This window comes from Peromyscus californicus, unplaced genomic scaffold (genome assembly GCF_007827085.1).
Source record: "Peromyscus californicus insignis strain IS unplaced genomic scaffold, ASM782708v3 Scaffold_8__1_contigs__length_139910024, whole genome shotgun sequence".
Classification (NCBI taxonomy): domain Eukaryota; kingdom Metazoa; phylum Chordata; class Mammalia; order Rodentia; family Cricetidae; genus Peromyscus; species Peromyscus californicus.
The window spans coordinates 19,543,208-19,569,470 of NW_026294606.1; the positions used below are offsets into that span (position 1 = coordinate 19,543,208).

The 26,263-nt window shown below is 40.5% G+C and overlaps 1 protein-coding gene across 7 annotated transcripts in view; it reads right to left on the reverse strand.

Moving 5' to 3' along the window:
* Positions 1–26,263, reverse strand: part of Jarid2 (jumonji and AT-rich interaction domain containing 2) — a 187,252-nt gene that overhangs the window by 49,809 nt on the left and 111,180 nt on the right. For 5 of the 7 annotated variants that reach the window (XM_052729573.1, XM_052729572.1, XM_052729574.1 and 2 more), the window contains one exon: positions 19,711–19,852. The exons of the other annotated variants lie outside the window; for them this stretch is intronic. In XM_052729573.1, coding sequence (XP_052585533.1) covers positions 19,711–19,852 — 142 coding nt within the window. The remainder of the gene's footprint in view (positions 1–19,710; positions 19,853–26,263) is intronic. 7 annotated transcript variants of the gene reach the window in all.

The window sequence follows — 26,263 nt, forward strand, 5'->3', positions numbered from 1 at the left end:
CATAAACCACAGCCTGCTTTACGGTGCAGTAAATATGTCTAAGGGGCTATTGTTTTATGTGTACGTATAAAGTATGTGTACACTAGGAATGTGTACAGTACAATGCTAGCAAGGACCCCATAGAGACTGCTTCAAAAACAAGAAAAACATTGGATCACAAGGAATCAGTGGCTCTAATTACCCCAGGTCACACACTAAATAGCACCCTAGCTTTCCATCCACTATTTCACAAGTACACACACAATTTCCTTCCCTTACTGTGCCTTGAGACTTAGTTCACATTTCTCTCTGTCTCAAAGGAACTTGTGTAACTCACCTCTACCATCCTGAATTTAGTCACGGCTCAGGAACAGAGACCAGCTACAGCATGAACTTTCCCGGGCAGCAGTGGCCAGTGAGATGGCTCAGTGGGTGAAGCTGCCCACTACCAAGGATGATCCCCAAGACTCAGAACTACACATCCTCACTGGTATATAAAGGTGCATGAGGATGTGCATACATGAATCCAAAGATTTTAAATTGTCCCAAGAACAGCTCCAGGCTAGTATTCCTACCTGGTATTTAGGATAAATGATCAAAACTTCAATGTTTTGAGGGGTGTTAATAAGCTTCCTCTGGTTGTATAGAAAAACAGAGACGAAATAGAGTAAAGCCATGTAAGCGAGGGTAGGTAACACTCCAAATCTGGTATTTTTGACAGAAAAGTGAGAAGAATGCTAACTTTTAAAAGGCACTGGGTGGTTTGTATCTCAAAAGTCACCTCAGAGATCTCAGCCATCCTAAAAAGTAATGCAGAAGACAAGACTTCCATAATTGTCCTCAAGGACCGGGAGGATACCACATTGCTGCCACAGGTACACAATTCTTCATTCCTTTATTTAGGAGGCAGTTGGCAAGCATAACAGAATGAATGTTCTTAGGGGACTACTTGGATGTAGGAGACTGTCAGATGCAGATCCAGGAGGCAATAAGGAGCGAGGACCCAAAGCTCTGCTCCAGGTGAAGAAGGGTCTGGTCAACCCACTGGAACTGTATCCAAAAAATGTATTGGTTCTACTGAGAATTATCTAATATCCATGTGGTCACTACGGTCATAACTAGAAGTAACTGGGCCATGTGGCTGCTCATCATCACCAGCATCCAACAAGAAAGCCAGGTAAAGTGTGGGTATGACTCTTCTGGTGTCATGTGCCACACAACCACTCAAAGACACAGTCTAGTAGACCAAGGAAGAGGTTCCTGTCATGAACCACATGGGCAGACAGCCCTACAATTTAAAGTGGGCATCACCTGTACTTCTTGATAAAGCCACATGAACTTCAGTGAAGAGACAATCTACTTCTCCCTTCCCCCTCCCATTCCTGAAATTACATGCAACACACTGGGTCTCCAATTTCCCTTTTATTTGGCGTTAGGTAGTACTGCCAACAGCCAGGTGAAATTTGTTTCCCCTTGAGGCCAAACATAATGCAAACCCAAAATGCTAACAAGAAGACGACTGAGGCAGACCAGTTCAAACAATGGAGGGAGGACAGAGAGATGGCTCAGTCAGGGTTTGCTGCACAAACATGAGGACCTGAGTCTAAGCCAAAGTATCCATGTAAAAAAAAAAGGTGTACTGAGGGCTAGGACTCCAGTCTACAATCCCAGCACTCGGGAGGCAGAGACATAAGAAGAATACCTGGGGCTCTTGTCCTCCCAGTTTAACTCAGTGGGCACCCACCCCAAATTCTTTTAAAAAGTCTTTGGGGGTATTTTTTTTTTTCTTTTAAAAATAAAATAAATCAGCCATGTGGTGGTGGTGCACACCTTTAATCCCAGCACTCGGGAGGCAGAGACAGGTGGGCCTCTGTGAGTTAAAGGCCAAGCAGGTCTACAGAGTTCCAGGACAGGCTCCAAAGCTACACAAAGAAACCCTGTCTCAAAAAAAAAAAAAAAACAAACAAACAAACAAACAAAAAGTATTATAGCATTTTTTATGTGAATAAATATGTATTGAATTGGGGAGGCAGCTCTCAATGCTTCTTGGCCCTGCTTATGTTCAGAGCCAAAGAATAGTAAATAAATAAATCAGCAGCTATTATTTTGAAAGTTAACAAATTGAGAAAAGGCTCATGAATAAAATCCATGGGTGAGTACAAAAGGTACATATGGATTTCCTACCTCTTCCCTGTCCTTTCTCAAAGATAGATTTGAAAGCTTACTGGGCAGTTTTCCATAAGGAGCCTCACATGAGTGTGGGAGTCCTCTTTTTAGGTTTCCTCGGCCATCTACAGTACATGATTACCTTACTCTTTATGTGTGACCATCTATTTCTAGGGCAATACACACTAGAGCAAAATAGCCAATCCTAAGTTGACTGAATTCCACTGAAACTTCTAATAGTCTCCAAACCAAAGTGTGTGCGTGCACACAATGAGGGAAGGGAAACCATACCGTTCAGGCTATGCAGAGCTGGTACCTTGTTAAGAGATGTGCATACTAAAACATTTTATTAGTCAATTTTCTAATATTAAACTTGTAATCTGTTAAATCCAATTATTGAGATTACATCCCAACTCCAAGCAAAGGCTAAGGAAGGTAGGAGGGAAGATCCATTCAATCAAAAATGAGAAACAGCACCTGGCAAATACAAAATGACCAGCATGGCTGCTCTCTTTATGGGAGCTGACCCTGACACATTGCCAACTTGCTGAAAGGCCTATTCAAATAGGGAAAAAATCCTGTGTTTCCATCCTCAAAATAATTACCCACTCTATTCTACCCCAAGACATACACATATACTACAAACCTGGCAGCTGCTCAAAGAAACCAGAGTGTGCTAATGTATGGCATGAGAGATTTGGGGACAGGAGATACCATCTACCGGGGCAAGCTGTCCACCAAATTCAAATGCTAGTGCAGTGGCGGGCAAAACACACAGTGTAGTGGGTAGCCATTCCAGCTTTGATCTGGAAGTTCTAACCCCCATTGAGGCTTCGGTAACTGTCACGCCTACAAGGCGGGGCCAAGGGAGGACCCGAGATCTGGATGAGCCAGCTCTCGGTTCCAGGACCCTGGACCCCTGGACCCCTGGACGGTGGAGGTTGACCAGCAGAGCTCCAGGGAACACCGCTGGACTGCAATACACCTTCCCCAGACCCTGCGACCTACCTATCCCTTCATTTGTAAGTTACGCCACTAATAAACTTTCCTTTTAACTACATGGAGTGGCCTTAGTAATAACACAGGATGGCTATAAATGTCCTTTGTGGTACAGAAAATATAAACATATCCTCCTCACATGAACTCAGAGGCAAGCAAACACCATCTCACCCACACTGTGCAACATAGCCACAGATGACAATCCATCGCATCCCTGTTGCCAAAACTGAATCAGCAGTTAAGAATATAACACAATGACAGAGGAGAGGTCACTTGGCTACAGAAAAGGTTTTGCTGCACAGAAGTCTTTTTGCTTTGCAGTATTTCTTGAAATCTAGCCATACTGATTCACAGACTGGGGGACATGAACACTTTACATATAAAGGGATGAAATAGTTTATGAAAAACACAGGATATGAAATATTTGCAGCCTTTAACTTAATTAAATTATATAAAGGGTTATTCAGAATGAAAGGTTTACTATAGCTAGATTTGCCTTAGAGAACTTTCTGTTGGGAAATCCCCTCCCAATGACTCCTTAAGAGATTTGGCTTGGTCCAGCAGGCACCGGGAAAAGCTACAACTTGGGCTTTGGCTCAAGTAACTTCATTTTTTAATCAATGTGAGCCTTGGTTTTCCCAAGGTATGAAAAATAAATAGGCCAGGCACAGCAGCTCATGCCTATAATCCCAATATTAAGGAGCTGGTGCAGGACTGTAAACTTCAGAGCAGCCTTGGCTACCCTGTCTCAAAAAATACTAAAAAACAAAAACAACAAAATAAACAAACAAACAAAAATAACAGAGCGATAGATTAGGTTCTGTTTCTAAGCAAGGCCTCTCTCCAGTAAAAGAAGGGGGTAGCTCCAGCTGCTCACTCACCAGTGCCCGGTGCCTAAAGCTAAAGGTTTGTTTCCTGGCTGCCAATTGAGAGGTCAAACAACAAACCAGGGTCACAGGATACAGCAAGCATTCCAGAAAGCTGAGGAGTCAGAAAACAACACACTTTTAAGAAGGAAATCACAATTCTTAAATTTTTAAAATAATGGTGATAATCCCAATATCCTCCTTGTAAGGACTGAGTAGCTCTACTTATAAACACCCAGCCTCCTCAGGCACACTTTTATAAATACATGAGAGAGAGCAGAGAGGGGTCCTTCACTATTTTTAGAAAGAAATTGAGAAAAGAATGTCAAAAGTTAGAAACTTAATACGTAAGAGCTAGGACAACTTCAAGTTAAACATTTACTGGCACAAAAAAATCTCAGGTTAGGTAATAGCAGCAAAGTAATGAATCTTATAACCTGAAGTGTCAAAGAACCAAACCTGCCTAGAATCACAAATGTCACTCACAATGAAGAAAAAAAAAATGTGACAGAGTTCTTTGGGGTTCTAGAAAGCAACTATGCCAAGGGAGAGGAATCACTATTAGCTGACAAAGTAGCAACAAAGCCTTGTTTGTCAGTCACAATTGCCACAGGTCACTCAGTTTGTGTCAGTCTGTGTGTACCCTCTAGGCAAAGCTGCATATCCCACCAACCAAAAGTGCAGAACCTCCTCATCACGATCCAACTTCAAAGGCAGCACTGACTTACAAGCATTCTTCTCAACAAAGTTAAAGATTTCATGAAAGTCCCAAGAGAATGAGCTAAACTTTAAGGGAAAAGAGAGCAAAACAGGGTAAGAGTCAAAAGAACAGCACATGGAAGGGCCTTTGGAGTTTAGACAGATCTGGCTAAAGAAACTCTTACTCTATTACGGGAGGTACAGGTGTTAGCAAATTATCCAAAGGACACTGTTTCAAAAGCCTAGCTGTGCCAGTTAAATGTTCATTTGCCTTTCTACTCACACTCGAGGTGGGATTGCCAATGTAGTTTTAAAAATATCATTTCAAAAACCCTAGCTAGTTTTTCAATTTAGGTTACTCAAAACCCAACTGCAAGCTGCCAAAAATCCCCTGGCAGCCATCTCCTGGCAAAGAGAATAGCTGAGAAGGAGAGGGAATGAATGACCTTGTGAGAATTATGTTTCCAGGGAAAAGAAAAGAGGACGGGGAGAGGGGAGGGAAGGAGGGGGAGAGCAGAGGGGAGGGGAGGAGAGGGAAGGGGATGGGAGGGGATACTATAGTCTACCACACAACTCAGTTCATTCATTCTTTTTTTGTCAACAGAATCCTAAAAGCCTGAATGAAAAGTCAATTGTACAGAAACTTCCCACATAAACATTCAAGATGTAATAGGTGAGATTCTAAATCCAGTACAGGGCTGGGGTGGAACCAATGGTAAAACAGCACAGGAAGCCCTGGCCTCCAACTGAGCACTGCAAGTAACTGCAAAAATGGAATTGCACGCAGCACATGCAGATGATGTTGCTCACAACACTAACTAGCCAATCAGAAAGCAGAGCGGGCCAACACTTCTTTCATATTCTTCCTCTAAGTTCACTTTAATAGAAAGTTGATACGTGTGTGTGTGTGTGTGTGTGTGTGTGTGTGTGTGTGTGTGTGTGTATACACACACATACACTTAAAGGAAAAGAAAACACATCCCAGACATTTTCATTACCTACTGAAATGTTGTAGGCTGGCCACAAAGGACCAGTAGATGTCAATAGTGCATTTAAACTCTTTGCTAAAAAGTAATTCTAAATTATAACAAGCATTGCCTGACATTGGCCACTTTTTAGGACCTTCAATAACATCTGGTACCAGAAAAATGACCTAGGTGCTGTTTAAGGAAAGCAGGAACATGAACACAGAAATACCCTATCCCACCAATTCCATTACAACTCAAGGTATCAGCTAGTATTGAAAACAATAGAGACTATCACATTAAGAACCTTTTCCTTTTATTCTGCATGCATGTGTTTACATGTGAACATAGTGCCCATTAAGGCCAAAAAAGGTTATTAAATCCCCCAGGAACTGAAGTTGTCAGCTGCCATGTGGGTGCTGGGAATTGAACCAGGTTACACTGGAAAAGCAGTTAGTGCTGTCAACTGCTGAACCATCTCTCCAGACTCTATAAGGGCTTTTTAAAAAATAAATAAAATAAACACAGCCCACAGCTGAAATGCTGATATGCATGAAAGGAGGTGCCAATAAATTTTAAGGAATAATCCTAAAGAATTTATTTAGGGACTTTGATAGCAGTTGTTTAATAGAAAATTACAAAAGTTTATTGTTTAGGCTAAGTACCAAGTTCCAAATACCAAAGTATATAGGTACAAAATACCTAAGTAATCACCAAACAAATACTGTGGTTTTCTATTCTGCTACTTCCATGTAAAAAAAATTCCTTACCGTTCACATGCTATCTCTTGCTACATTTGTAAAACGGGTCTGAATTGTATAACAAATGTCTCAATATGAGAAGTGTGATTTTAATTGAAGAATCTGTCACAGCTCACTCACTCCAGCAATCCTCCTCAATCCCCTCACAATTTGGTTAGAGCACGGGACATTCTCACACTAGGAAATGGGAGTTCTCCGTATACAGCAGACCCACCATCTCTAGTATGGAACCATGTCATTGGCAGCTGGTACAACAATTCTAAGAGACATCAGTGCCATACGTATTTAAATAAAAATCAAAGGAAATGGCAGCATTTGGAAATGTAGGCAACATGGAAAGGTGATGTGAACAACCACCTTCACTGCTGAGAATGGCCAAAATTTCAACAGCCTTTATTCTTGCTAAGGTTTAGGTTGTATACAGGTCAGAAAGCAAAAACTTAACAGCATTGTTAGAAAAAACCAAACAATGGAATGGGCTTTAGTGCAGGGCAGGGGTCAACTCAGGCACACTACTCACAATACTCTGTCTCCATCTTCCAGGGCCAGTCTGACTTTACATTACAGGACTTTTATCTGATTCCATGTGTGTAAACTACAGTTGTGTCCCTGCACCCCATGCCATGGTGACATTCCAAAATACCCAGTGGATGTCAGAAGCCAGAGATTATGCTAAACCTTATGAAAACTACAATATTTTGTTTTCTCCTTGTACAACTTCAACAAGGTCAGCATACTAGGTGTTTCTTCCCTTTAGTCAAGACTAATCACTGGCATATTCAAAACTGCCACACCATCATACTCTTCTACTGTGAAGCCATTATAGGGCAAAATGAGAATTACTACAACACAGGCCTTGAAGTTTACAACTGAGGTAATAATAACTAATGCAGGTAGTATATATGCATGGCTAAACTGGACAACGAACTGATACTAACAGAAAAATGCTGACAGCCCATACACGATATGGAATGGAAGCAGCATTTAAAACTCATGAATTGCGTAATTGTAGAATTTCCAGTATTTTGGGATCAGAAACAACTGACTCTATGGAAAGAAATGATATATAAAAAGGACTACTACAGGCATAATAAAGGTCACATTTGTGGACAGCAGCAATATATTTGCAGAAAACAAGTACAGAACAACCATGCCAACCTTGGGTAGCCACAGCTTCACTGACGAGTCTGGTAAGAATGTTTTCTGACTAAAACTCACATCAGAAAAATGAAAAACTTCAGATGAAAACAAAATGACATTCTATGACACACAAATTGGGTGTCAAATATTATCTCAGCCATTGAACCATCAAGCTTCTAGTACAGATGTAGCTCAGCTGTTGAGATCATGATGCCTTAAAGCTCATTTTCCAGAGTCCTGTCTCTGTGCTGAGACACTAAGGCAATAGGTCCACCAGGTTTGTAAGGTCTTTAGCAAAGGTCAATCACAACAAAGCCTATAGTGTGACAAAAACATAACAAGCCCTCCTCTTCACCAGTGAAGTCACTGCTGTCATGTGCACGAACACAGTTAGAATTTCTAACCTTTATTAAAGAAACATCTGCAAAAGACCAAATTCCTAAGCAGGGATCAAGATAAATAAACCACCCATGTCTTCAGCAAGTTTGAAGAGCTGGGAAACTTTCTGTTCAGCCCAGTTCTTAACACACTTTTACTTCAGCCCACTCCCTTGTGTGCAGACATGAAACAATAAAACCACCAAGCCAGTCTTCCTCTGTGCATCTTCAACTTCCAAGGAAGGCTGCAGCCCCAAAGATACCTGAGGTCCCCTCAACAGAAGTCCAGTCATTTGGGCTCTGCTTAAATACTCTCAGAGAAAAGAAGACATCTTTTATACCAGCCTCAAACACAGTTTTAATGAGTCCTTCAAAACTTTTTGTGAAGCTTCCTATAAGCACTCACTGGGCTATCCCTCAGCTCCTGCATTAGCACCAACCACCCCAAATCTGAATAAACTACTCCAATGAAGATGAAAAGCATACTATGGGGAAAATACGCTTTGTAACTCTTTTCACACTGTTCTGCACAAGGCAGAAGGGAACTGGTAGTATTTTTCCCAGGAAGCCGAGGGAGAAAGGAAGGAAGGTCTGCAAGTAGGAACCCAGATGAAGCAGGTGGTGAGAAAAGCAAACACATTCCTCAACTGCCATTCAAGAGACTACACCCTTCTCTACCACCCAAGTCCCTGACTGACATTAAGTCCATTTTTTCTTACTGCTGGCCTTGGCAAAATTCTTCTGCCAGTAAAATGGCCAAGGTAGAATCTTGCTTAGAGAGATGGGGGGAGGTGGGTTTTAGAGGAAGCTAATAATTACTCTCCTCATTCTACAAGCCTAAATATGCCCTAATCTCTTTGATTTAGGAGGTATGCATCTTTAGCTATCCCCACACACTCCTGTCTATCAGTCCTGGGAAGTGTGGAGATGGTTCCACCTTCAGGAATTTGTAATTGAGCCTAGTGAAAGATCATTTCCAGCTGGGCACCTAAAAGCCCCAAGAAAGCAGCTAAGATACTAACTCTGGTACTCTTGTGGGTCTTCTATGTTTTAATTCTACATAAGGACAGCTTCATAAATAACACTCATTATGGTTTTTAAACTTTATGGAAACTTTCTTCAAAAAATTAACTCAGGCCAGGCGGTGGTAGCAGACGCTCTTAATCCCAGCAAAGGCAGGCAATCTCAGAGTTCAAGGCGAGACGGCGTCTACACAACAAACAAATAAATGAATTCAAATTAGGTAGCTGGGTGTGGTGGTATATACCTTTAATTCCAGCCCTGTGGGGGCAAATGTACCAGAAGAACCATCTCAAGGTTTGAGAAGAAAAAGCAGGCAAGCAGGCAGGACGGCTAGATCTTGAAAAGCAAAATTTAAGGGAAATAGGTAAGTGAAAGAATAAAAAAAACAAGAAAACAGAAGTCCACCTTAAGTTGGTGTGATAGGAGAAACCAATGAGACCATCAGAAAAGAGGGTGGCAAATTCACTTGACTCACTAAGTAAAGATAGCTTTGAAGTCTCTGCTTTTACTTTGAAGAGGATTGACACTGTTTGTGAAAGTGGATAGGAAAGGAACTTACTATGAGGGAACTTACTCAGAGGGATATTACATTTACAAGGTCCATCTCAGTATCTATATTGAGAGTTACAAAGTTTAAATGTGGGAGAATACAGTGTCAACGGAAAGTCAGAGGTGGAGGTGAACAGAAGACAGACCAACACCTTACTATACACAGAAAGAACAAGTGAGGATTATACACATACACTCCTCTCTAATTTGATAGACTGACAAAAGATCTGAACTGTTGTTAAGTAGGATTGTGTGCTTCTGAAATTATGATGGCTCTTTTACAAGCATTTTCTTGTACTTTATTTAGCTACCCTTAGAATGTTTATTCTCAAAATACAAATGTTTATCACACACCAGAAAGATACTCTTAACAGGCGCAGGCGATAGAAAGATAAACAAGGACTATCCCATCTGTCCAGGAGTTAAGAGCCACATTCTGAAAATCTGAGCATCAAAGGGACACAGTCATGTCCACACTCCTTGTGACACAAACACAGCAGAAAAGTTAAGCACTGGTGGTACTGATTTATACCAACCCTGTGTGAAATGAGCTTTAAGGAAATCTATGAAGACTCTATCTACTCTGCAAAACAAAGCCTATGACCATACAGCAAAGGAGAAAAGTCTTGTCTGGTATTTTTCATAAAGATTGGGGGTTGAGGGAGGGGGTGAACATACCATCTATTACTTCTATCTCCTCTTTGAATTTCAAATGAAAAGAATGAGCCAAAGGCTACTGGAAACAAGTCATGCTGGTTGCTCCCTTCCCTTGCTGGTGGGCAGAAGGGAAAGAGCATCAATGAACACTCATCATCTCAATCTGAACACTTAGTTGCACTGCTATTAATTGAGCTTAGCAGCCAGATAAGGCACTAACACCACATAACATTCTGCAAGTATAAAAAAGTGTGTGTGTCTAATAACCCCCACGTGAGTACACCTATGTGATTCACAAGTGACACTTACGGCTGTCACCTCCACCACAATCCTGGTTAACTCCAAACCCTTACAAATCTACATCTAGCATCTTTCATCTGAATGTGAATCCTTTCAATCTAAATTTCAGCATGGAAGATTTGGAGACTGATAAAATGTTTCAGGATGGTCAATCTATTCAGAGATGTCAAGGTGATGTTTAGATTTGTCCGCTAGGGGTATGTAAAGGAGAACAAAAGCATGTGACATCAGTTCATATTTCAAAGAACCATAAAAGAGAAGGCAGGAAGTGCCCAGAGGTCTCCATGGAAACCACAAAGCATGTCAGACCCTAATTTGCATGTGACGTGGAACTCATATCCCTGCAATCTGATCTCTGGAGCTACAAAAAGGAAATGGCCTCAGCAGTACTAAAATTGCTTCAGAGGTTCTGATAATTTTCCTTAAATAAACCAAATTAAAAGTCTGTGTTTACTTGGACTTTAGGAAAAATATAGGATTAAATATGCATTCCCATTAAGTCACTAAAAATTTGTCCTTGGAAATAACTAATAACTAAATAAAACTATTGCTGCCAGTATGTTAACTTTGTAATCCCTACCATCCCACATTTAAAGTGTGCATAAACAAGTGCATTGTGATAACCTGTAGAGCCATGATCTCTAGACAAAGCCCTACATTTAGCAAAAAGGAAAATTTCTACTGTAAAATAGTTTCACTCAAAAAAAAAAAAAAAATCTAGAAAGGTGCTGGCTTAGGTTTTGCTATATGACCCAAGGTGACCTAGAATTCTAAATCCTCCTCCCTTAGCCTCTTCAGGTTGGAAAACATGTCACCACACACTTTTTCTTTAAGACACATACACATACTTAAAACTGGAAACTTAAAGCTGGGCATGATGGAGCACATCTGCTATCCCAGCTAATTTGGGAGAAGACAGTGGGAGAATTTCCAGTTCAAAATTAAATCTCTGGGCCTATAGCATGGCTCAGAGTATAAAAGGCACTTGACCCACAAGCCTGAGTTCACTCTAATGGAAGAATAGAAGCCATCCTCTGATTATTACTGCCTATGTACTCTGTTGCTTACACACACACTGCACATACAAACCCAGAAATTCAAGGCGGGAAAGATGGGTAATAGCACTTAACCCCACAAGCTGACAACCTCAGCTGGTTCCCCAGAGTACGTGTAAAGGTGAAAGGACAGAACCAAAATCCCAGAATTGTCCAATGTCCTTCATAGTCACACTGAGACACGGACCACCACCCCGCAATGGTGATAATTTTAAAAAAATCTATCTCAAATAAATAAATCACAAAATAACAGACAAGAACTCTGTCTAGGATCTGTTTCCTCCTGCAGATGAAAAGGTAATGCAAATACTACTGCACTGCCTCTGAGAACATCTTGGCCTCATTTGGAAATAAAGATTGACTGATAGCAGAAGCATTCTAGAGGTCCCTTGTCTGGTATGGAGATATGTTATCTTTTTTTTAATACCAACAGCTAGCTAGGCTAGCTACTGTGGTTCAAGACTGTCCAGTTGGGCCTGCCCAGCTTGCTGCAGCCCCCTGACTTTGTCAGGCTATAATTTCACGTTCCTGGTGAAGGTACCCATGGATATGGAGAGCATCCGACTCGAACTACAGCTAATTTTCTAAACCATGGAATTGTGTAAATTCTGAAGCTCCCCATGAGAAACAATGTTTCACTACAACTTGATTTCATCTTCTCCCACAAACCCTCCTGTCTCAAATGCTTATCAGGTGGTTGGAGTGAGCAGAGCAGCCTTTAGTCTCTTCCAACCCTCTGTGCAAGCCAGTCAAGGAATTGATTGTCAGACCTTCTTAAAGGGTGAGCCTGAGGCACCCTGAGGCCCAGTCAACGACGGGTTAATGGTGGGCAGTACCACACACCAACCAGGACTGTTTAAATGATTGATGAGTCCATCTTTGGCCTTCACTCACTTGAGAGGGCCCCTTGGGTCAGCAGTTCTTGACTTATGGGTCTCAACCCCTTTGGGGGTTGCATAACAGATCTACATCACTATTTATATTTATATTTCATACAGTAGCAACATTACAGTTATGAAGTAGCAATGAAATAATTTTGTGGTTTTGTGATTGAGGGGTCACCACAACATGAGGAAACCCAGCATTAGGAAGGTTGAGAACCACTGGGTAGGGTGATAGCGGTAGAGGCAGAACCTGAGAAGGGTGGAATAAGAGAAACCTCCTCAAAGGTGGAGAACCTGGAGAGAACAAGTAAAATTCCACCCAAGGTCAGAGAGCCTGCAAAGAGACAGCAGCCCTTCCCATCACTTCCCAATCATGGCCCCAAGGAAAGAAAGTAAAGAGAGTAAGGGAAAACCATCACCCAGGCATAATAAACTAGTGCTTCACCAACAAACTGCATTCACCATACATCTTATTAATCGCTGTGAACAAAGGCCATGGCAGGGCAATTCTTTCCTGTGTGTGTTGGTTGGAAGTTGTGTGAGAAAGAAAGGATTTCTTTGCTAACAGTCCTAGTTGTGCTAGAACTTGATCTGTAGACCAGGCTGACCCTGAATTCACAGAGATCCACCTGCCCAAATGTGCACACTGCCATGACTTTAAATACCATTTCAGAGCCTTAGTCCATTATCATCATGTCAGCAGGCATGGCGCTGGAGAGAGAGAGAGAAGAGAGAGAGAGAGAGAGAGAGAGAGAGAGAGAGAGAGAGAGAGAGAGAGAGAGAGAGAGAGAGAGACAGAGAGACAGAGAGACAGAGAGAGACAGAGACAGAGACATTGGGCCTAGCATTGACTTTTGAACCCCAAAGCCCTTACCCAATGACTTACTTCCTCCAACACGACTATACCTTCTATCAAAGGGTTCCGTTCTCCAGTGAAATATATGTGCATTGAATATATATCCAGCATTGAAATATATGAGCCTTTCCCTTAACAAAAGCCTGAGCTGCACCTTAAGACTGCCTATGCATAACAAAGTAGGCAATGAGTTGTGAGAAAGACACATATGGGTTCAACATTGCTTCAGTGGATTGGAGTAATGGAAAAGACTTCCATAACCCAACCCCACCAACACCCCCATAACAAAACAAAGACAAATCTGGTTGTAAGAAATCATCTGTCAGGCAGTTAAAAATTCTAAGACAGAATGGGAGAGAAATGGGTTCATTTCACCTGTGAGGCTATTTGCTTCAACAGTTTCAAGCTGCCAAACTGTGAGCTAGGCTCTACTGCAAGATAGGAAATTGGAGGTGTGGTAATAGCACAGGACTGAGGTCTGAATAAAGATCCCTAAGGAAAACCTAGCTATGGAATCTAAGTAAGCCACATGGTAAATCCTCCAGGTAATAGAGCATACACACTCCACTGCAGAAACAAACCAAGAGCTCACATGCTCTATACTATGCACCTGAGACACACTAGGGCCCCTGCTTTCACCTTGTGAACATGTTCTCTAAGAAAAGATTTAAGCCTGAGGTTAAGCCACAGACTGCAACAATACACACCCATCTCCCAAAGCAGGAATAGCATGGAACTAACTATGAGGCAGCCTACACCTTTATCCTTGCCCTCTAGCCACAAACATGTTCAGACAACTGTTGAAAAATGAAGACAAAGTCACAACATTACCACAGACTTGCCTTGGAGCACCACTAAGACCAGCTGGGAGAATTGTTCTCTGGGGTCTGAGACCTTAGGAGCCTTCTCTTGCCCACAGAGATATAAAACTCTAATAGCGGAGGGTTCCACCAGGGCTTTCATATACTCATGTATTTTGAATGAATTAAGCTGAAGGTTTTTCCCTTTTTATCTACTGTTAGTTTATGAGGAACAAAAAAGCCATTCATTACATAAAAATTGGAAGAGGGGAACTTATATATTGGTGCTCGTGATTTGAGGGACCGCAGGCAGGCAGAACACCAAGGTGCTCAGTGAGCGTGGGTGGAATTCATGTAAAGAAATTTCCAGGATACAACAGAGAGGAAAAACTCAGGGCCTGGATAAAACAAGTTAAGAATGAGTTTCAAACCAGCCAGAGATATACAGTAAGACTCTTGTTCCCATCCATCCCACAAGAGGATAAATAATTAAAATGATAAATAAGTAAATAAAATTCATGGTTGATTAAAGTTTGTGGGAGCCACAGTGACTCCAGCTTGTGGCTTGATTCCATCTTGACTCAAGGTCAGAGAGTTCAAGCTTGTCTTTGCTCCTTAAGGCTTGATAACAGATGATTGGCCAAAGGCATGGTTACTAGATGTTTTAACAGGTGTTTATGCTTGCATGTTCCTTGAACCATGTTAAGCAGTCTTTTGCCCTACTTGCTTTGGGTATAAAAAGGCTGTGAAAAATAAATTCTGGGCTGCTGAGGTATTGACTCAGAGCCCTCCCAAACCTATCCTGTGTCTATATATTTTCTTTCATGTCTCTGTTTTTCCTAGCAGTTTTTTCTCAATTCTCACTCCCTATCCAGGACTGTTTGACAGGTCAGGCAGAACCCCACAAAATTGAAATGTTTTTAAAATAACAAGACTGGAAAAGGTAAACTCTCAATGAGGTAAAGGCAATTTCCAGCACACTAATAACATATGTGTGTTCAAGTTTCCAAGGGAGGAGGGAAAGAAAAATGTGTACGGAACACACACACACCACACACACACACACACACACACACACACACACACACACACACACACACACACACACTTTTATGAAATAATGGCATCTATTTTGTAGAAGCAGTGATATCTGAAGACTAAATAGTAATAACATATATAATAAGCCCAACAAACAAGAAAACATAAGACAAATTATATCTCCAAGTTTGAACCAACACTGACTACTAACTAACTGTAAAAGCAATTCCTAGTATGGAGAATGACAGCAGATTCTTTTTCAAGAATCATGCAACTAGTAGACAGAAAGAGTGTCACTGGTATGCTGCTGGAGAATCACTTTTAACATGGCATTCTATAGAGAGCAAAAATGACTCTCAATAAAGAAAGTGCTGCTACTCATAACATATGCACAACTTCCACAAAATAACTTTTTAAATAAGGGTCAAACAAAGGACAGTTCATCCACCACATCACCAGCAATTAGAAATACTAAAAAGTATTCCAGTAAAAGAAAATGATACAAGGGCATTTAGATCTAAGAAAGAGAAGCATAAGTAATGCCAACCAGGTCGATAAATACACAGGGCAGGGTTGGGCACACCTTTAATACCAGCACTGGGGAAACAGAGGCAGGTGGGTCTCTGATTTCCAAGCCAGCCCAGTCTATGTAGTGAGTTCCAGGACAGCATAATAAAGACACTGTCTCAAAAAAAACAAGGGGGGTAGGGAGTGGGGGGGGGGGGGGGGGGGAGGAGCTGCACATACAAAAAAAGCACTAAGTACATCAATATCTACTTCCACAATGATCTTACCAAAGATATCACATTTCTGTTTTTTACCTGTTTTTGTTTATGAATATGAAGCACACTTCAGTCACTAAAGCCCTAAAACCTTAAGCCAGTATAGAATTTATGTGTTCGTAAAATACTCTTCACATTTGTAAGAGAATTTGGAATATCCTGTATAGATGGAGTTTTCCTCCAGTCCTGCCTGGCCCACAGTCAGGACAAAGCTCTGTCATCCGCCAGTCCCACAGCCGCTCAGACCCAACCAAGTAAACACAGAGACTTATATTGCTAACAAACTGTATGGCCGTGGCAGGCTTCTTGCTAACTGTTCTTATATCTTAAATTAATCCATTTCTATAAATCTATACCTTGCCACATGGCTCGTGGCTTACCGGCATCTTCACATGCTGTTTGCCATGGCGGCAGCTGGCAGTGTCTCTCTGACTCACCCTTCCATTTCCCAGAATTCTCCTCCTCCTTATCCCGCCTATACTTCCTCCTGCCTGACTACTGGCCAATCAGTGTTTTATTTACTAACCAATCAGAGCAAAACATTTGCCATACAGGACATCCCACAGCAATCCTGGTTAGCTAAAGCACAAAAATCTAAATCAAATATTAAAAGAAATGTGGTTGTTACGGGGGCACCAATAACTGTTAATCCATGTAGCCTTAAACAATACTACTAATTCATATGTTTGGCAGAGATGCCTAAAACTTCAATTCAGTTGTGGTTCTTAAAACTTCATTCCATTTTATGCTGAGGTGCAGCAATTCCATGTACTAGGTGCTATCTCCTTTCCAAATCTAGAAACCAGAAGTGTCAGCAATCTTTACAGGAAAAGTCAGTTTATGTTTGAACTGAATAATCTAAAAAAACAGTATTTTCTTTGTAGATGGCCTACGCTGGCATTATTCTATCTCGTTACTTAAAAATGATTTCCTTGGGTAGAAAGTCAGCCCAGATAAGATCAGAATGAGGTGCCTTCGCTGCATATAGACTCTAGTACGATGATATCAACAGCATGACCTCACCGTCCTTTACTTTCTTCTTCTTCTCCCAGCTAACAGACAAAAGGCAACTAAGACCATATGCACAGCAGGAGTAGCTAAAAGGTAAAAGAACAGCTATCAATTACCAGTTCAGATCCTCCTAGAAATGGGGTTGACTTCAGAAATAGAAATCATGACCCTGGACTTTTAGGATTGGGTCTTTTTTCCACAGGTTCTAAATATCTAAATAACGGACTCTACACACATTCTTCCTACTATCTATTAAGAATGGCAGAGAGAAGCAACATTGGCTGCATGCAGTCCACCCAATCCATGTAATCTGCAGAGTAGAACAAACGACATTAGATACTTACTCTGGGCTTGATGCTTCATCTTCAGAGATACACACCCCATTTTTGTATTGGAAAAGTAAAATACATGAGGTGATAAACACACAGTAAGATTAATCCTTAGTACCACAGTAAATACTACACTGAGCAATCTACAGTAATTCCATTTCCAAGTCTGCTTTTAAATACAATGTTGAAATTCAACCCACTAAGTAGGGAACAGGAACAAAGCAAAGGATTTCTTCAAATTGTAAAACACTTAAAAACATACTACTTATATCATACCTCCTGGCAACATTGCCAAGCCACGCATGGCCCTAACAAGACTACTGATTCAAGTCTATAAACCTGCAGCCCTAAGGAAATTAGGACATCTCACACCAGCATCAAAAAATATTATTGGAGCTACATAGCTAGCTGAACAGTAAACAATATGTATTACTCTTCAAGAGCATGTACTACTCTATAGGAGGACACAAATTTGATTCACAGGACCAACATCAGACAGCCTTGCGCTCCAGAAGGATCCAACAACCCTGGCTTCTGCAGGCACCTCCACTCATGTGCAGATACCAACATAGCAACACATGTGCATACATTAGTAAAAATTGTGAAAATTAAAAAAAAAAAGTTATAAAAACTCACCATCACCTGTCCAACCATAAGCCACACACATAGCTAAGTTTTACTAGTAGAGTTTGACTGTTAACTCAAAAAGATACTGCAATGAATGCTACTTTTCCCCTCGTATTTTCTTTAGCTCCAATGAAATCTTTTGCTTTAATTTAAAAATTTTTTTTTTTATTTTTACATGTATGACTATTTCTCCTGGATGTATGAAAGTTACCGCATACAAATCAGATCCCTAGAACTGGACTTACAGGTGGTTGTGAGCTACCATATCGGTGTTGGGAATCAAACCCAGGTCCTCTGCAAGAGCAACAAGTGCTCTTTACTACTGAGCCATCTCTCTAGCACCCTACAATAAATGCTTAAATTTAGTAAGAAAGATACTTGACACAACAACAGAATAGATGATTAGTGGTGGTTAAATTTTAGCACTAACAAGTTGTTTCCTTGTTCTATCGTCGTATAAATTCAGACTAAATGACTGCTTTTCCCTCAGCTGCCCAACCACACAATGTATAAAAGTCAGTAGCACTGTCATCCGGGGAATGAGACCTCTTGACACTAGGTTTGGTCAGTCACACTTGCAGTAGTGCATGTTGGCTTATATAACCAGAGATTCAAATAGGAGGCCGAAGGCTGAGGCCAGAGACATGGGCACCACCCAGGCTAGAAGGAACAGATAATGTCACACATTACAATGTATTTACTCAAGAGGCTGCTTTTTCTCCTCCCCACCCCCCTCCAGCCTTCAAATCTAGGGCTGGTTCCCTTTACAAAAGGAGAAAGAGGATCCATATGGAAAAAAGTAACGGGCTCATCACTGAGACCCTCACTGAGTCTGTGTACTGATAGATTCCTCTTATGTTCTTGCTCACTATACTAAAAAATCAAATGGATTAATTAAGACAGTGGTGAGAAGTGAGAGGCAATGACAGTAGAAGTCAAGAGACCATATGCTGTTAGACACTAGGAAAGGCAAACTAAGAATCTCAGCTATGCATCTCAACTTTAAAAAAAAAAAAAAAACTATTAAGTATAATATAAACACATGGCTAATTTCCTTTCCCTTAATTTTTCAGTGTGCTCGGTTAGAGATAGACATCTAAATGGATTCCAAAGGGTAACTATAATGTAAGATGAGATGAGCCAGGAAGCTCAAACCAAGGGAATCTCTCCTTGTAATAATATAGTCATAAAGATAATACAGTAAACTATCAAAGGCAAACAAACTGAAAAGTAAATCTGAAAGGGGGTGGACAATAAGACATGAAACTGGGTGAATACCAGCAAGGAGATTTTTAAAGTCCCAGATAGAACTGTTATGTAGTATCATTGCCACAAATCTTGAAACAGCTTTAGTCCTTACTGAACTATATTAAGTAATGTAGGTAAATCATTTAGAAATGATAGTGTTATGTGTGAAGAACTGATTCTACAGTTTGGTTAAAAGTAGACATATTAAGATTATACAGAGTAAATTCTAGTTTCGTATGACAAGAACAATACCTTTCAATAATACCACATTAAGTCGATAATATTTGGGGGGCGGGGGGATCTCGCTTCACAATTGGCAAAACCAAATCTAACATATATTTCAGAACATCTCCTATAAGAAGAAACATGACTATTTAGGTATCAAAATGGTTGACTCTGGTCAACTGTTATGGCAGGTCATAACATCTTTGATTATTACTATTCCTATTTAGAAAGTCTCAGTTCTGACTCCTCTGTGAAAATCAGGAGATTGTGAGTAGACTTACACTTGTTCCCATGTGGCAAACATTAGCAACCAAATTTGCAGTCCCTGTTTCATGGTGAATTCACTAATACTTTTTTTAGCCTTGAGTACTAACCTTTTCCTCGACGGCCCTTCTTCAAAATCTGAAGAACTAACATCGTTGCTAGTAGAGGACACTTGGGATGCATCGTCCTTCTCATTCTCTGACTGCTCTGATGCTGGTCCTAATGCCTTAGACTGGTCATTACCAAGGAGCCCTACAGGTGAGAAAAGGGACAAACACTTAAATACATTATTAGGAGCCACATTTTTCCACAGTCGACCCTGTGTAACAGCTGACAAGGACAGAAGAAAACTTACAAGCACATACAAACCCTTTGGAAGGGTAAAGAAGAATTAAGCCTCATTCTATAAGGGAGTCAAAGACCTACCTAACAGAAAACAAGTAAGAGAAGGAAATCCAAGATATAGGTGTGGGGGAGAAGAAGAGACACAGGAGATGGTGTTGGTACATAGACAGGGTGTCAATATGCAGCCTAGTCTGGTGCAGCCTAGTCTGGCCTGAATGCCTGATCCTCCTCCCTCAGCCTCTTAAATGCTAGGATAAAAAACCTGACTAAATAAAGCACATTTTTAATCATCTCTTGTGCCTGAAGGGTGGAAAAGTTAAAAGAAATGACAATTATCATGAAATCCAACTAGCTGTTTCTTAAATAAGTAGCAATTAGTAAATGTTTACTAACTATAATAAAAATCACTTTTGGAACTGCCGTTAAAACCAATCAATACCAGTCCCATGTAGAAATATCATTACCTCATAACCACATCTTAGAGTCAAACTAGAAATCCTAATGCAGCCATTAGTTTAGCTGGTAGAGAAATGGGTAGAATACTCAATCATTGGGGCTATACAAACTATACTTCAAAAGCCATACTATACTTCAAAAGCCATTAGAAATGTGACTGGGGCCAGAGTCCAGTTCAATTCCTTTGTAAGAGAGAGAGACTCAAGAATAAAATTTGAGGCCCCTCCCTTCAAAAATGTAGTACATATAAGTGTATGTGGCTAAATTTATCAGGAAAAAGTGAAAGAAAGAAGATTAAGTTTTCTACTGTGTTCACAGGGACCAAACACAACACAAATGTTCCTACATTTATTTAGCACTCCACATTAAGAAACTTTACACACCCAGGAAAAAGGCAGTGAAGTCAAGTCACTGCAGCCAGGCAAGGAGAACAGTAAAGAATGAAATTACCTACCAACACAAAAAGATGGAATAGGAGACTACTTTAAACTTAGCAGTGGAAAGAAACCAAGGGAAGTGCTGCTGGGTGAGGACGGTAAGAAATGGTTCTCTGCCCTCTGAAGATTGCAGCTTTACTCCTGTCTTCCAGGAACTCAAGGCAGACACAGGAGGAATAGCAGACTCTTCAATTTGAACTTGTCCCAGATTCACATGTGTCCTGTTCTACACAACTAGTCCTCCCTCCCAGGTGATGCGAAGCAAGTTGAAGTCCATGTCCACTGTCAGTTAATGGAAGACCTATTGTTCCTGAGCCATACATAAGCTGGGGTAAACCTATATAAGAACCCAGGCAATTGACTATGACCATGGGCAATATTTCAAAAATACCCAACAAATTCTATCTACCTTTTTTCAGTAGTTTTATCAAGAGAAACTCAGCCATACCACTCTTGGGCATATACCCAAGGAATGATCAATCATACCACAAAGATACATGCTCAACTATGTTTATAGAAGCACTATTTGTAATAGTCAGAACCTGGAAACAACCTAGATGCCTGTCAACTGAAGAATGGATTAAAATGTGGTACATATACAAAATGGAGTACTACCCAGCAGAGAAAAACAATGACAGCATGAAATTTGCAGGCAAATGGATGGAACTAGAAAATATCATCCTGAGTGAGGTAACCCAAACCCAGAAAGACAAACATGGTATGTACTCGCTCATAAGTGGATACTAGATATAAAACAAAGAACAATCAGACTTCAACCCACAGAACCAGGGAGGCTATATAGCAGGGGGGACCCTAGGATGACTGTGGCTTATAATAAGTTTTGGTTTTACTCAGTTACTGGGCAAGCCTCAATGAAACATTTCAGAATTTATACTGTATCAAGCTGATGACAGATAGATAGATAGATAGATAGATAGATAGATAGATAGATAGATAGATAGATGGATGAATAGGTAGGTAGATAGATGAATAGGGAGATAGATAGATAATAAGGTGCAAGGATAGATATAAACAAAATAAAGCAAAAAACAAAAACAAAACCCCCAATTAGAGTAGGAAAGGGTAGGGGGGGTGAATGTACACATCTAAAAGTCTTCAAAGGACCCCTCCCCACAATAACTATTAAGCACAAATACTAGGGACTGCATGAGGAAATTGTATGAGATGTACTTTGGACTTTTAGCAGATCTTACGCACTCAGTGTGAGGCAAGAGAGAATGAAGCTGCTCTGATTCTAGGACAAGACTGAGACATTAAAGGCAGTAGAAACAGGGGCTCCATTACCCACTGGCATTATCAAACTAGCACCTTAGGGCACTTCAAGTTTTTCCCATTCCAAGTCCCACAAGGAGGACTAGAGAGCATCATAGTTAGTGTTTGAATCAGACCTTTTATGAAGGAGAATTGACTTTATTCTGTACATGATCATGTTTTGGATTTGAGTACTCCCATCTTGTATAAAAATTATTCAGAAAATTACACTTACTTTTAGTTTCCTATATGCTTGGATAAAGTACCCCTCTCATTCACTTCCATTCTCTTTTTCACATCTCCAACTACTGCATTTAATTCCTCATGTTTTAGAATAAATCATAGAGCCTGTCTGATCTAGGAGAGCTGGATCAGAAAAATAAACTATGATGCCAAAGGGCAGAATGGCACCATTAGAGGGGCTAATGTGTGCTAACACAGTCCTGTCAAAGTTATCAATTATTATTTTTAGTTGAGAATAAATAATGCAACAGCATCCCCTCCCATACACACACCCCATTTTTAATCTTTTCTAAACCCCCACTACCACCATTTTACTGCTAACACAAACATATGTTGGAGACAGGCGGTTAAACAGAGAGGGAAAACTCAACGGCCCTAACTAAGATCCAGCCAGCCTCTGTGCATTTGTTCTCTGCCATTAATATTCAGTAGGTTGAACTTAAATTAAACCAGTCTATTGTCTTTCACAAAAGCAATAAATATGAGCTGAAAATTCAGAATCACTGGCATAAAGACAGCTTGGGGGCTGGGCCTGCCACTTCAACTAGACACCATAAGCTGACAGAAACAACGTGATACAGCCTGGACATTACTTGTCCACCACTACACAACCCAGATAACCCCCTCCAAGAAATTAAATACAACAGCAAGCTGCTACCAGGGACTCTGAAAGCTCAGTAGCTATTCATCCCATCTCCCAAATTAGCAACAAATGAAAAAACCTCCCAGCACCACACAAGGGTCTGGAACAGCAGCAGAAAGGAGCAAAATGAATTCATGTTGGAAACTGGAGATCCTGTGTACATGGTGAGCATTTCTCCATGTTGCCCTCACATGAAAACATGTAGGCAAAGTGAAACACAACTTAGGCAAAGCCTCCTTCAACTAAAGTATTTTTAAGCAATCAATGATAACTTGAGATTACAAAACATATACATATAAACACAGGATATTTCTTTTCTAACACCTTGAAAAAATGTAGAGCCTATGATTTTATGTTTTAGACACAAAGAAGGAATGGCAGAATACAAAACCAAAGGAAAACTCTATCCCACAAAGACATGCCAAAAGGGTTAAAAAGAAATGAAAACAAGAAGGGCTTTGAAGCCATGCCAGTGTTTCTCAAACATCTGGAGCACACCAAACTTATTAGCATATTAGGGAGAGCCAATGTTTTTAGCTTTGTTGTACAAAAGTATGCACAAAAGGTAATTCTGTGTTACAGAGCCAATGCCGTCTGCCACCCTGTGACTGTGACACAAGGTATCATATTACATATTAAACCGTCAAGCATCCAAAGAGCTTTCTTTTTCAACAGCAATTTATCATTCTGTATGTGCCCACACATATGTGTTCACTTTCAGTTGGGAGGAAGATCATAATAAGCAGCCTCCTTGGTTAAGGCAGGGACCCTCTCTGAGGTAATCAGAATGCATGGTTTGCCGCCATTACTAGTAAGAAAACAGAGCCTTGGTTCCCTCAGACTTTGAATGAAACATTGGATTGTCTGCTTTTCAAACAGTACAGGCATTCTGATGCCGGGCCAGCTTCACATGTGAATGTGGATATTAACCCTCAACTGTACACATGCAGGTCAGCAGTGAACATCCAACAAAACAAGGAGGGTAGGGGTGAGCAGGGCAGAGTCTGAGAAGCCCAGCCCTGGCTTGTCCATTGACATGTTTATACCAGATCCATACTGATGTGGCTGAGAACAAATGACAGTCATAAGGCAGGATCTAAATGACACTTATGGTCAACGAGGCGCAAATGAAAATGGCTTCATACCTCCGATTATAGGAAATAATTATCCTTCTCTCTCACGAGAACAACCCCTCAGCCAACTGAGACTCCCCTTTGTCTACTCTCAAATCAGCATTGGAGATTTCCCATTTTAGTTTAAAAAAAAAAAAAAGTAATCAAAATCCCAGCCCCTATGGAACCTCAAAATAAATTCAAACTATAGAGGGGGTAACACTGGATTTTACTCATTTCTGTCACATACAAAAAATATAGATAATTAATACTGATTTTATATACCAACAATTTACAAGAGACATTTTCCCACCAATCTCAGTTGCCACAAACATAATCTTCAGAAATCTAAACCCCCTTTGCAAGGCGCATATTTTGATAAAAGATGCTATAGCCCAACACGGTGACAGCGGAAAAATTGGACTACAGGTTAGAGAACTGTTTCTGATCAAACAAGGCAGCCAGGGCCCCAGGACACCCGGGGCCCTTCCTCACTTTGAGCAATGTAAGAAAAGGCCTAGTGGCCATCTCAATACACTGTAGCAGGTTCACCAATAGTCTGGATGACTTAATCCCTGTGTGAAAGAGAGCCATATCACCCAAAGACAAAAGATACCACTTTTCAAGCATCTTAACCAACAGTCACAAGAGGAAAGAAGGCTCCAACAACAAGTATCAACAAAACAAAGCTGACAGATGAAGATGAACTTTATATACATTTTTTTTTTAAATTTCTAGTTTTCAGAAAAATATTCTGAATCAGTCCAGAGGTGATCAGAGCACTTGTTTTGGCATTAACCTCATTTCTTGGGCTCAAAGCTCAAGCACAAAATATATTAATTATTTCTCAGTTTCACTCATTCATGCTAATCATGACATCTATTGCAATTAGAACAAGTTGACTTCAGGACTTCCCTCAAACACCTTCAGTGTTTATATGTAATCATTACTCCGCTATCTCAGGCTCTAACTTCTAAATCCATCCACCATCCCAACATCTGTTTACATTTCACACTGACAAAAAGGTCATACACCTACCAGGCAACCTATTCAGCCATAGTGCAGATCCTTGGATCTCCAGTTACTGAAAATGGTTTCCCAGATTTAAGGCCCAGCACCAACCATCTAAGGTCAAAAGCTGCCTTCCATATAAGAAAAAGCACATAACAGGCAATACTGGCCTTTAGAAGTCTGCTGTGGGAATTGAGCTGCAGGACAATGGAACAGATAAGCACAAGAGCTTTTTTTTTTTTTAACTTTTGTTTTAAAATGCATCAATGAGACCAGTGTTTACAAAGTCTTCTATTGAGGCATGGCAAAACTTGGTATTCCATACAGATAGCTAAAGATTTTCTATAAGAAAGTACAATGTTTGCTCATGTTCGATCTTCAAAGCTTCCTATCACTGAATTTGCCCCTAAAATGAAGTACCAAAATGAAGCAGTTCTCCAAAGCAAGTGAAAAATCTGGGTTCTAGGACATCAATGAATGTCATAAACTTAATGAGTTTGTGCACTTATCTTTGCTTATACCTAGCCAAAGCTGCACATGACCCACACAATTTATCAAAACCTTGGCTACACTTAGACACACAAAGGTTCCAAGTTATGTTTTGTTTGTAGCATAAGAGAGAAATTTCCTCCAAGCTCATTACCTCAATTGCACGTAAACAAATCAATTGCCTACCCACTTTTCAGATGACTATATTGAGAGTCCAAACAACCATACCCGGTGATAGGCCTACCGCTTCCCAACAACAATCTTTCTAATACTGAAATAAAAAGCTGGACTATAATAAAAAGCAAGACTGTAGGAATGTGGCCACAATCTGCCCCCAACTGATGGGTTCCAATATTCATCTGACTTCATACACTCTAATGCAAATATGGAATGCTACAAAATACAAGGAAATAAAGGACCATATTTTAAGGGAAGAATAACATAAAAAGAATGGAACAAGGGAAATGAAACCAAACATATTTATAAAAGAAACTTGATGTAGGGTGGGGATGAAATGACTTAACTTTAATCAATCATCTGTTTTTAAATGACGGCAAATGATCATATATGTTGGTAAATTAATGTTAATAAAGAGATCAGCTTTTGCTGAATGGCTGGTCAGTCCCCAGAGAAATGTCTAAATTCATACGAGCCT